This window comes from Rhipicephalus sanguineus, chromosome 4 (assembly GCF_013339695.2).
Source record: "Rhipicephalus sanguineus isolate Rsan-2018 chromosome 4, BIME_Rsan_1.4, whole genome shotgun sequence".
Lineage (NCBI taxonomy): Eukaryota > Metazoa > Arthropoda > Arachnida > Ixodida > Ixodidae > Rhipicephalus > Rhipicephalus sanguineus.
Window position 1 is genome coordinate 115,856,440 of NC_051179.1, and position 11,751 is coordinate 115,868,190.

The 11,751-nt window shown below is 45.3% G+C and overlaps 2 protein-coding genes across 4 annotated transcripts; one reads left to right on the forward strand and one right to left on the reverse strand.

Annotated features, from left to right (window-relative positions):
• Window positions 1-5,151, forward strand: LOC119390610 (uncharacterized). Its single transcript, XM_037658207.2, has 5 exons — window positions 1-235; window positions 1,095-1,242; window positions 1,518-2,158; window positions 2,759-2,834; window positions 4,036-5,151. The coding sequence occupies exons 1-5, from the start codon at window positions 93-95 to the stop codon at window positions 4,624-4,626; spliced, it is 1,599 nt and encodes a 532-aa protein (XP_037514135.1). The 5' UTR covers window positions 1-92; the 3' UTR covers window positions 4,627-5,151.
• A 379-nt stretch (window positions 5,152-5,530) lies between these two features.
• LOC119390611 (uncharacterized) lies at window positions 5,531-10,959 on the reverse strand. Of its 3 annotated transcripts, XM_037658208.2 has the most exons (5): window positions 10,793-10,959; window positions 9,807-9,871; window positions 9,260-9,333; window positions 8,995-9,105; window positions 5,531-7,845 (listed from the first exon to the last, which is right to left on the reverse strand). In XM_037658208.2, exons 4-5 carry the CDS (start codon window positions 9,084-9,086, stop codon window positions 6,504-6,506), a joined length of 1,434 nt encoding a protein of 477 aa, XP_037514136.1. In that variant the 5' UTR covers window positions 9,087-9,105; window positions 9,260-9,333; window positions 9,807-9,871; window positions 10,793-10,959; the 3' UTR covers window positions 5,531-6,503. The 3 variants fall into 3 exon arrangements, with proteins under 3 accessions (XP_037514136.1, XP_037514137.1, XP_037514138.1); XM_037658209.2 differs by lacking the exon at window positions 9,260-9,333; XM_037658210.2 differs by lacking the exons at window positions 9,807-9,871; window positions 10,793-10,959 and having other exon boundaries at window positions 9,260-9,566.
• Window positions 10,960-11,751: the final 792 nt, after the last annotated feature.

The window sequence follows — 11,751 nt, forward strand, 5'->3', positions numbered from 1 at the left end:
GGTATGGTCCATAGTCCGGGCGCACCAGCCAGCCGAAGTGCCTGAGCGTTCCCTTTTCGATAGATTTTTCGGTCGTGTGGAGCCGTCTTACGATGGGAGGATTTACGTGCTGTGTTCCTGGATGCTACAACAACAGCACAAGGGATAAAGGCTTGGGTTTCTACGTCTTTCCTAAAGAGCAAAAGCTTCGGGAGACGTGGATTCAGCGTATCAACAGGGCTGGACGGGGCGGCAGGTAAGACATCTTATTAAATGTATAGTGCCGCTTTGAAACTAAATAAGCGTATTGCGGTGGTTTTTTTTATGTGAATGTTTAATCATGAAGCTTAGCATACCAAAGAATATGATCTTTGCTCACTCTGCCTGCGTATACTCTTACCGGATAGCTCAGCCGCGGTTCGCGGTTGTGCATGCCGGTCATTTTTTAGCGCATCTTCCTTATTCTAGCGTTTTTTGTTACCGCTGCGTACTAATATTATTATTATTACGAGTTGTAGTGCTGAGGTCTTTTAGTTTTCCATGTTGCGCAAGTGCAGCACCGCGTACGCGGCTTGCGTTTTTTTTTTTTTTTTTTTACAACGCAAGTGGCAAGCATGCAGGCATAAGGGGAAGGCAAGCTCATTGACGAGGCTCTCCTAATAGCTCTACCGTACATCGAGACCTTACTTTTTAGAAACGACGTAACGTACTTCACGGCACGCTTGCAACAACTTACCCAGAACTCGTTGTGCCAAACGGCGATTAGCTTTCGCGGATCACCCTCGATGCAAACGGTGCCTCTGTAATCTCGTCCTTTCCGTAAAATAGTTATCTGGTGCATGCACGCGGCCGATTTCGCTGCACCTATGCAGATGAGTGGCACAAACAGCTGTATAATTTACCTGTGTGTGGCGTTGTCGAGTGAGGCTGAAAATTAAAATTACATTTGTCATTTGCCCTTGACTGATATGGAACTTTTTGTACGTTAATCAAGAGAAAGTGATACTGTTGTCTTGCAGTGGTAGCATGCAGACTGGACATTTAAAAGGAACCTGAAAACGCAGTAGGTGATGTTCAGTGTCATATGAAATAATGCTGGAACTTTTTGTGCTCAGGTTCTCCAAGTTTACGCCTACCACGGGACACCGAGTATGCGGTGCCCACTTCGAAGGAGGAAAAAAGACTTACATGAACAGAGTGCCCACAATCTTCCCGCTGAGACCGCAAAAGGTGGAAAGGAGGCGACCACTCATAAGGACACAGGTAATTTGAGCGCAAGCAATGCAGAGAAATAGCATTACGTTGTTGCATATGCACCACTGAATATTTTGTTATGGCTTAATGCAGGCAATGGCTACTTAAGGGTTGCGCTACTGCGTAAGGGTTGCGCTACTGCGTAAAAAAAGCAATGATGCCGAGTAAACTTAAACTCGTGTGAAGGTATAAAATGCAGTATTGGAAATCTCACCTGCAGCTGCACAGTGTGTTGTAAAAATCACTGAAACACATGGCTTTCTTTTTTCATTTTCCCCTGACAGCCGGAACTTCCCAACAGTCCAACTGTGGCACCCCAGCACGACCCAGAAGTCTCAGGCTCTGCCATCACTAGTAGCAGCAGCGACAGTGAAGACACCGCACAGCAAAGCACTCTACTCATGGACCATGCCTACAGCAGCCAAGAGTCAAGCTATGACCAGCTTGCCAAGAAAGTTGCTTGCCAAAATAATATAATAACTGAGCTAGCAGAAAAGGCTGAAGCTGCTTACGCGCATGTTGAAGAGCTCAACCGCCAGCTAAAACGCTCTCAACAGGACCACGCTGAAGCAAAAAAGCTATGTGACCGCCTTCAGCAGAAGAATAGGTGCTTGCGGCTTGAGCTATCCTGTATGCAGAAGAAAGTCAAGAGGTGCAAGGCTGAAGCTACACAAAAGATTGACATCACGTATGAAGCCCTTGTAGAAGATGAAAAGAAGCTGCGGTACTACACTGGCTTTACATCCAGAAAGTCCTTCGACAGTTTTTGGTCCCTACTTGAACCAGATGCGAAAAAGCTGCGGTTCTGGCAGATGAAGGAAACGGAGAACGAGGACCGGAACTTCATCCTGCCTTTGAAGACACAGCTTGTGCTCGTCCTGATGAGGCTACGGCTGGGCCTTGACGGCCTTGACCTTGCGTACAGGTACGCTGCCAACGTTGAAGTGTTTTTTTTTGCATCAGTACTCATTTTTGCCTTTGCATAAGGTCCAAGTGGAGTGACTAATGAAACTCTGTTACCATGCCAATACATTTACGCGGGCATACTGTGTATAATGTTATTTATGAATATGCTGTGAGGGAAACAAGCATAACCCAATCAGCCCGAAAGGGGCCATGAAGACAAAATACGAGTTTGCTTTATTCAAAAGATTTGGTATTTTGTAATACCCTTAGTGCTTGTCCGGGAGCAAACGAACTTTCATTCACTGAGAAATTCAAGTTTAAGCCAAATTTCAGTGTTCCTGCCGAGCGTAGCTGGTTTTGTTAGTTACTTTGTGCATAGGGGGAATGCAGCATGCTGTGTATTCGTACGTTCCTCAAAATATCAGCAATGGTATGCAGCACTTTTTCACTTATCGTTTATAATGAAAATGACTGGAAGTAACAAGGTGCTTACACAAAAGGAATTCAGTACCGTTTAAGCATCTTCTGCAATGACATCTTCATTGCAACCGTAGGTTCTTTTGTTTGTGCTGCAGAAAATTACTGATGCGCATTTTTTGCAAATTTGTTTTTCGTACAGGTTTGGCGTTTCTACGTCAACCGTTTCGAGGATCTGGGTAACATGGCTGGATTTTTTGGACAACAGGCTTCGCCAGGTATGTCAGCACCAGTTATCTTTTTTTATTGCCTTTTGTTTGTGGTCTCTGTGATGGCCGCGACAAATTGCAACATTTATGGGAAGGGAGAAAGGGGACTGGATGGAATTTTAGGTATAAAAGGCCAACTGTACACTGATCAGTCGCGTAGCCAGGGTTCTATTTGAAGGGGTGTTTGTCAGCCTTCCCCTCATGGCCAGATATATTAGCCCCCACTACTGCCTTTCTGTCTGTCAAGATACCTGCTAAGAACGTACAGGTAATTTAATTCCCCGAAGCATGCTTTTTTAAGCTTACTGCAAGATTGCTCAGCTTGAACACCTTGTGTTTGCATTCTAAGATGGATCGATTGAATTAAAGTAAATTTCAGTAAAACTACTCGTTAGGCAGTTGGTGCACGCTTGTAAAACCCAGAGCGCAAAAATACAACACAGGCGAAGCACAATGGGACAAGCACTCACTCTCAGCTAAAAATTATTGGAAGCAACGTCACATGTCACCTCACCTTAAATGTACTCATTTCACTTTTTTTATTCTGCGGGTTGCTACATGGCTCAGTGCCCGCGGCGTTGTGCTGCCCAAGGATGCGGGTTCGATTCTCGGCCGTGGCTTCCGCTTTTCTTACGCAGGCAAAAAGCGAAAATGCTCGCATGTTCGAGATTAAGGTGCTCGGTAAAGGTTCCCATCTGATCAAATTAAACTGAAGCCCTCCACTACAGTGCACCTTATAACTTATGTAGTGCCTGTGCATTATAACTCAATAAATCAATCGATGAACCTTCTGGGTCTTACAGCACATGCCCAATGCAGTAAATGATTTTATTTATATGTAATGATGCTTCCAAAAAAAGTTTTGTTGAGAGAATGCTTATCCCAGCATGCTTCTCGTGTGCCCGTGTGTTTTTTGCTAATTTTTAGAGCATTTGTAGATTCATTTGACAGTGTTACAAGCTGTGATGACTCATCTTGCGGTCTCTACTGCAGAGCAGTGCCAGTACTTGTGGCAAAAATCAAAGGTGGAGAAGGTGACTTTTTAAATCGTACATTAAGAGCAATGGGGAGATTCATGTGCATTGAGAATGCAGTCTTAGATCCTTCGCATAGATCCACCACTCTAAGACCACTCCCCCCGCCCGTTCCTAAGCCACTGATGATATTAATGTAAAAAATATGAAAACCCACTTTTCCTTCTTTTTTTCAGGTCCCAACTTGGATGCCTCCCCACCTGTGCGACAAGTACAGGCCACAAGCTTTCACTGACAAGGGCTACACCACTGTTGACGGCATCCTCGACTGCACCGAAATTTTCATCGAAACCCCCTCGTCATTCCGTGTACAGAGTGAGACCTATTCCTCGTACAAAAAGCACAATACTGCAAAAGGGTTAGTTGTGTGCAGCCCGAACGGCTTTGTTATGTTCGTGTCCGATCTTTCTCCTGGGAGGCTGTCTGACAAGGCCCTAACAAAGGCTTCCGGTGTGTTGGAAAAGTTCTCACCAGGGCGAAGTTTGATGGCTGATAGGGGGTTCACCATCGAAGAAGAGTGCAAGGAACTTTCACTGCACTTGAACATTCCGCCATTCATGGAAGGACGGCCTCAACTGTCTGAAGCAGATGAAACTGAGACAAGGCTTATTGCCAGTGTGCGCATACATGTGGAAAGGGTCATTCGGAGGATAAAGACCTACAGAATACTCTCACAGGTGTTTCCAAACAGCATGTCTGGACAACTGAACAAGGTGTGGCATGTTTGCGCACGCTTGACAAACTTTGTGGGTGAGCCATTGCTGTGAGCAGATGTGAGTGAAGTCTGCATGTCTGCTGATAGGCTGCGCCAGTTCGCTTGCACTACATTTGACTACTTTTTTGGCCATGCAACACAGCCAGAAATGGGAAGGATATAGGCCATTGTGCCTGTTCTAGGAACTGCTCACCGTCTCTCCAAGCTTTTTTATTCACCTTAGCCCAAAACAAGGAACAACCCAATCCCTTCAGGAGGGCACGTACGAAGAGCCGTATCCTTCCCGTGCACATTCAAGCATCATAAGAAATGTCCCTGCCTAGGTTTTGTATTCAGTTTATTTGCTTTGTTTACTTGGTCATTCCCTTATTCTCTAAATTTCTTGAGAACTACGTTTACTTGCACGAAAAGATGTGTTGTCTGCATTGACCCCCCTTTTCTTTTTTGTTGTCATAACACATTGCTACCTGTACTGTCATGAACGTGCATTATGCAATAGCCATACTCTCTTCATCTCTGTCACCATTTCAAACAGCGGCACGTTTTGATGCTTTCCATTAAAATCGAAGTGAACCCATGCCTGGCGGTGTCAATGAATAGGTACATACATTTATTTCGATAGGGTAAAAGCTCGTGATCGTGGCCATAGCTGCCCATTGAGAAGCATACTTGTATGGGCTATCACCATATTGTCCCCTTGTGTCCAGCCATCCAGTCTGCTGTGGTTTAACATAAACATGAAAGGTTAATTAACAGGCTGACGTAGCCTTTTAATGCGTGACAGCATTCATTGATAAACTGAAGGTATGTTGAGTGTATCATTTCCTGCATAGAAACCAGCTGCAGGAGGATAATGGAGCTGTGAAGAAACGGCGTTACACAGTGCTCGAGTAAATTTCAAGAAGCCTGCAACCGCCTGTTTTGCAAGAAACAGTTGTCTAAAAATATTTTCCACATAGGGCTCCAGTACAGTGGTTTATTTGACATTGTTTTCGTGCTTCCCGTAAACTGTGTAGGGCCTTCAGGAAAACAAAAAAAAACAGGCCAGAAGGCACATGATAGTACAGGCCTACACACTAGCAGTGGTGGGTAAAAAGTAGGGCCATAAAAGAAGCGGGTCACAACACATCATAGCACAGGCCTACACATTAGCAGTGGTGGGATAAAAGTTCGAATAGCTCATGCCAAGTGACACGTGAGCAGGTGCCTCGCTGTCCCACAAAACACTGATTCATGGAAAGCTGTGGCATGTGTTACCGGTCTGCTTGTTTACCTTGAATTAATTCAAAATGAAGGCGAAAAGAGAAGTACAGACAATGCAGCAGTAAAAGAGCCCGTCAATGTAACATTACATTGAACAAAGTGGCAATGAAGACAGACACAAATAACACAAATACCCTATCAGTAAAGAAGCAGTTAATAAGTATCACCAGGCTTTTTACCTCCACAGTACGTAAGCAAGCTTAGGTGCCCCGAGAATTTTTTAAAATTCCACATAAGTTGCTGTTTTGGAGCAAGGCCGGCCCTTACAGTAGCACGCAAGCCATAATGGTGTGAATATTAGTAGCAACAATAACGCCAGTGGTGCAGTTTCGTGTGCTTCATGGCATAAATAAGCAAGCCTATGCCTCCGCGAAATTAGCATGAAGCACACAGACGCTTCACACTGGAGGGCCTCACGCTCATTTGTACTATTTTTCCCCAGCGTGGTCAAGTTATGCACGTGAATGATGTACAAAGAAAGAGGGTAGACTGTTCTTGTTAACGCAGAACAAAAATGCACAAACCTCATACATAAACATCTTTGTTGTAGAAAAGGCAATTTACAGGCACAGAAGCAAAACTCTGGTGGGCTACTTCTACTGGCTTGAAGTATTTATGGTATGACAGAACACACGCACAAGCTTGAAAACATTTTCTAGCTTTACTTTACCAGTTACTGGAAATGTAGGGAAGCAAGTAGCTGGAAGTAAAAAATTTGCAACGTTCTATGAATTCCGTGAAGAAACTCTGGTCAAATGGCACGGAGATTTGTCGGCACTCTTCCTTGCTGTAAACAAACAGCACGCAGGTGTTCAGACCAGTCACACCCATCTGCACTTGCACCTGAGTATAATAGCCACTACTTTTTTTTAGTTCCCCAGCACGCAACTGCCTTTTGGCAAAATCTTGAATTTTTAGGGGCACTTTGATCTCAAGCAGCCGTGGTGCGCAACATTTACACTTCACGAGCCCATCTGGGCTTGCACCTAGAAAAGCGTGATGACGAGAGAGGAAGAGGCCAGTTTCAGTCACCTCAAGCTCCACGTGGCTGTCATTTTTGTCCTGAAAGGCTTTCCTGGCTTCAGGCTCACACAGCAGGCCTCTCTTCATGGCAAATGTTGCCCTGCCTTTCTTTTTCCCAACCACTGCTGCGATGAGACGTCGGGGATCATGCGGCCCCATTTTGGTTTGGCACGTCCTGACCCATGTGTAAACTCTATGCGCTACAGATGCAGTGATCAGACCCTCCCTATACATATGCCAAAGGAGGCAAGCACTTTGCAGTCGTGTGGCTGCCTCTACGGCTGTAACTTCTTCGTCTGTGTATGACAGCAAAGCATTCCCCTGTTTGGCTCGCTCCAGCCACCTTAAAGGTAGCCCAGCCACATCTTCGGTAGCGGGGCTCTCAACTTTTCTTTGTTTTTCGGGAAGAAAGTCATTTGCTTCAAGTACGTCTGCGAAGCAATCGAGCCCACATTCTTTGAAGTTTCCATGCAAGTTTATGAGGCTCAGTGTTGACAGATTCGAGTCTTGTGTTCTCAAGCATGAGTAGGCTGCTCGTTTTTTGTGAAGCCTTGGTGCATCACTGATTTTTTCAGTGGTGTCCTTGGAGAATACAATCTGTTGAAATTGCTCAGTCACTTTTTTTGGATCCCGCGGGTTGTACCACTGCCGTTCACCTTCAGTGCATGCAATGGCATTTGGTACTTCAGTGAGATCATGTTGCGCAATGTGCATCAGCCCGTACAAAACGCAGCAAACATGTTTGCAGACACCACCTTTCCCAGCAACACATGAGCAGCTGCCACTGACAAGCTCCCCATCACACTTAAGCAACTTCACCCCAACACTGTACACTGTCCGTGTTGCCATGGATGCCAGAACTTGTGCCTTCACCACGGTCTCTGCGGTGTCTTCAGTTGAAAACACCAACTTTTGCAGGTGGCCTGATGTGAAAAGCCGCAGGCCAGCATCTCGATGTTTTCTAGCGCCTTTACTTTCAGTGTACCTGCATGAAGAATAAACGTTCACGTTTACATGCTGTGCAGGACTTTTTCCTTCCAGAATATACATTTACACATTCCACCCTTTAGTTAACTGTTGCATAATAAAAATAATCCCACTTTCAGGCCTGCAGAAACAGCTGAAGAAATTTTTGTAATTGTACTTGGCTAGAACAGTTGGCATGAGTACATTCCTGTGCATAAACACCTTTTCATTCCCTACACAAATTTGCACACTCCCACTTTTTGTCCATTGTGCAAGTTCTGAAGATATAGAACTAAAACTAAATTTAAGAAGACTGTCTACTGCAATCAGATATGTAAAAAACTTCATTTTAAAGTGACCTCAAATTGTAACAGCAAAATGGTTGGGAGCTGCGCTAGTTGGCACGTATTCGGATGGGAATCAGTGGAACTTTGTCGGAAACACACGGCACACTGTTGACTTTGTGATTGGGAGCGACGGAAGTAATAGCCGGCGAGAACAAACTTTCAGGAAGATGGGGACGATCGAGTAAAGTCGGGCTCGACTCGATCTGGGCGCTTTGTTACGTGGTCTGAAACTTCACGAAATAATGTGAGGGGAATGGAGGAGAGAAATGCCAGCTTTAATTATTCATTTCTCAGCAATCAAGAGTTGTTGGTCATTGAATAAAAGCTGAGAAAGCTACAAATGGCGTTATTTTCCAGCTAAACACAAAGTTACTCAGACCCGCCGCGGTTGCTCAGTGCCTAAGGCGTTGTGCTGCTGAGGGAGAGAATGCAGGTTCGATTCTCGGCCGCGGCGGCCGCTTTTCTGATGGAGGTGAAAAGCAATAACGCCTGTGTTTTCAATATTCCGGCGCACGATAAAATCCCCAGGTGGTCAAAATTAATACGGAGCCCTCCACTACGGCGCGCCTCATGCCTGCATTGCATCGGCGGATTAAACCACACAATCAACAAAGTTACTGAGCCTGTAGCGTACCACTTTAATAAAGAGAAGAATTTTTGCATACTACAGAGCCTACAAGATGGGTAGAGCTTTGTGGCACTAGGAATAGTTCAAGAAACGTTACACTTTCTGAAACATTTGGGTGTCAGCATGCTCTTTTCTTCCCAAATAGCACTCATCAGTTTTAGAGAATCATGACTGCCGAGTTAAGTTTGCATACCTGACAATGTGCTCCTTTCCAAAGTATGGGTTCAGGGAGCTTGTTTTGCAGGTCCACCCTTGACTGTTGTGGTTGTGTAATACAGATGCCATGGCACAGCATTACACGGAGCTGCAAAAAAAAAAAACAGAGCCTGAAGGTTAGTTTAATCTGAACATAGCCAGCTAAACTTTCTGCTAAGCCAATACACTTTCTTAGATTACATATTTTTATCAGGGCGTTACCCTCTATTGGTGGAACATACAAACATCTGCATGCTGCGTACTCTATAAAAGAACCCCGGGCAGTGTCAGACAGTCGGTGCCCGTTGTCCACGCAGAAGCCAGGCCAATGAACCAGCTGCACGTATTAATAACATAATATGCCTCCACTGCATGATGCTCGTACCCGATGAGTAGTAGTAACGACGTGTGGACTAGTTGGTGTGGTAGCATCATGCAAAAAAGCACAAAAAACAATGAAACGCAGCAGTAGTTCTCATGAGAAGAAAAGAGAAGAAATCGCTCGCCCTGTTTTCAGGACCTTACCAGTACCAAATCTTTAGTCACATGATAGTAATCCCATGACAGGGACTGCACTTACTAGTGCTGAGATAATCTTCACTGTTGCACATACTGCACACAGTAAATACTCTTAAGAGAAAAAAGCTTAGCGAAGTAGAAATTACAAAGACCATAAACAACAGGGCTATAACAACGAAAAAAAAATAACTGCAATGAAATAACGCAGGACCATGACAAAAGCCATAATAAAAACGCAATCCATGAAAAGAATATTGATTATTTAAAAATGCAGCCAATGCATTACTGTACCGCAAGAATGCAGTTTTCTAGGCGATGCCGTCCTCCAACCACACGAACCTGCAGCTCTCTGGTAACTGCATGTACAGAGGTAAATACTGTTAACAACGCACGAACGCGTGGCTTTCGATACGTGCAGCACAGCCTGCTGATAGCCACTGGCGTAACCAGCGATATTAGGTGACGGCGCTGCGGCGGCTTGGCATGCGAAAGCTATTGCCCATGCTTCCTTTTTTTTTGGGGGGGGGGGGGGAGGCAGGGAGAGATTCGACACCAGAAGTCCCTCACCACGACCGTCGCCAACACATAAAATAAACGATATCTGACGCTGATAACCAGCGAAGTCTGGATCATTTTCGCCTTTGGTATGGTTACTACGTTCCCCTTTCTTTATTTCGGAACTATATACCAAAGGCAATAAAAAGACAGCACTAGTTATCAGGGTAAGATAACGTCCCTTGTTGGCTCCGTATCCTTACATGCGGCTCAACCGACAAGTGCGAATGACTGATGAATGCGTATCACAGCTGCTAATGGAGAGCGGCGCGTTTGCATATTCACGTGCGCGAAACATGGGACGCTACAATGTCAAGAGTTTTCAAAATATAGCGACCGCGTCGTTCGGTGGACTAAAATCAGAACGCCACCCAAATTAAGAATTTCAAATATTATTACTACCAAATGCTGTATGTTGAACGCGACACTCGTGCACGTAAGTGCCGTAAGACACGAAAGGTTCGGCGCCGCATATAAAGCCTGTCCCCAACAGCACGTCACTGTGCAAACAAACGTTGCAATCCCCGAGATGCACATGCGAAAAAAACAGTCGCGCAGAACAACCGCTTACATACATCACTCAAATGAAAACGGTACTCAACAGGCAATGAACGGGTGGCTGTCCTAAGTCCCGCCGAAACGAAGGAGTAGCAGGCACTTATGACCGAAATTCGCGCCGCCTGCTCCCATTAACAGACAATGTAGGTATTGAAAATACTCACATGACGACTTTTTCTTGCTGGTGAAATCGGAGAGACGTCCGCGAAGCTCCGGCGCAGTACTGAAAAAGCGGCGGCCACTGCGTAGTCGCTGTAGTCTGGTTGACCGATTGACTACAACTAAGATGGCGGCGGGGCAACTCCGGAAAACCGGCGCATGCGCTGATCGGCTGGTGGGATCGGTTTATTCTGCCCAGTACATCATCACCGACGTGAGATCGGGCGCGTTTATACTAAAGGTTCGATGAGTTATGACGACTTGCAGCTCACTTTAATTTTACATGTACGCTGTGAATTTTCATTGTTTAGAAAACCATTGCTTTAGAAAACATCTGGCGTCTTTCGTTAAGCAGCTGGCGTCTTTTCGTTTTGCTTTAGAAACATCTGGCGTTCTTCTGTTTTGCTTTTACAAAACATCTGGCGTATTTCGTTGGTTTATTTCATCAATCAACGGCGTTTTGAACAAAAATTTTATTGTTTAATCACGCACAGGAGAAATCTCACCAGGCACTACCTTGGAGGTAAAGAATAGCTGCTAATGGGAATGAGAGACAGAAGAAGTCGGCTTTTAGCTACCGCTGCGAATTTTTTATTGTTCAGCAACGCGCAGGAAAAATCTCCCACCGGCACCACCTTGGACGTCAAAGCGTAAGACTGGTTACGCACTACGACTACGACTACGAGGGACGAACGGGTGCCGCCTTAAGGAGCTTCGCCCCTAAAATTTCCGCCGGCGCTCTTGGGCGGAGCCTCGCTCGTCTGCGCTCCCTCCCTCGACTCGCTGCCTAGCTCTCCGCGCGCTCGCTGCGTTGAGTTGAGGGAGAAAGCTGCGGAACCTGATCTCTATAATTAGGTAACACCACTTAGACTTGACGGATTCGAAAAATTTTTGCGGCATATGACTCGTGAAGAGTCATACGTCAATAATGAGACTATTCCAATATAACTAAGAAAGGTGTTGC

Bases quoted from the DNA above. Each gene is read 5' to 3' on its own strand.
- LOC119390611 (XM_037658209.2), bottom strand. From the start codon at position 9,086: ATGGCATCTGTATTACACAACCACAACAGTCAAGGGTGGACCTGCAAA. The intron at 7,846-8,994 runs GTATGCAAACTT...TTCTTCATGCAG, and splicing joins GGAAAGGAGCACATTGTCAG to GTACACTGAAAGTAAAGGCG.
- LOC119390610 (XM_037658207.2), top strand. From the start codon at position 93: ATGGGAGGATTTACGTGCTGTGTTCCTGGATGCTACAACAACAGCACA. The intron at 1,243-1,517 runs GTAATTTGAGCG...TTCCCCTGACAG, and splicing joins GACCACTCATAAGGACACAG to CCGGAACTTCCCAACAGTCC. The intron at 2,159-2,758 runs GTACGCTGCCAA...TTTTTCGTACAG, and splicing joins GGCCTTGACCTTGCGTACAG to GTTTGGCGTTTCTACGTCAA.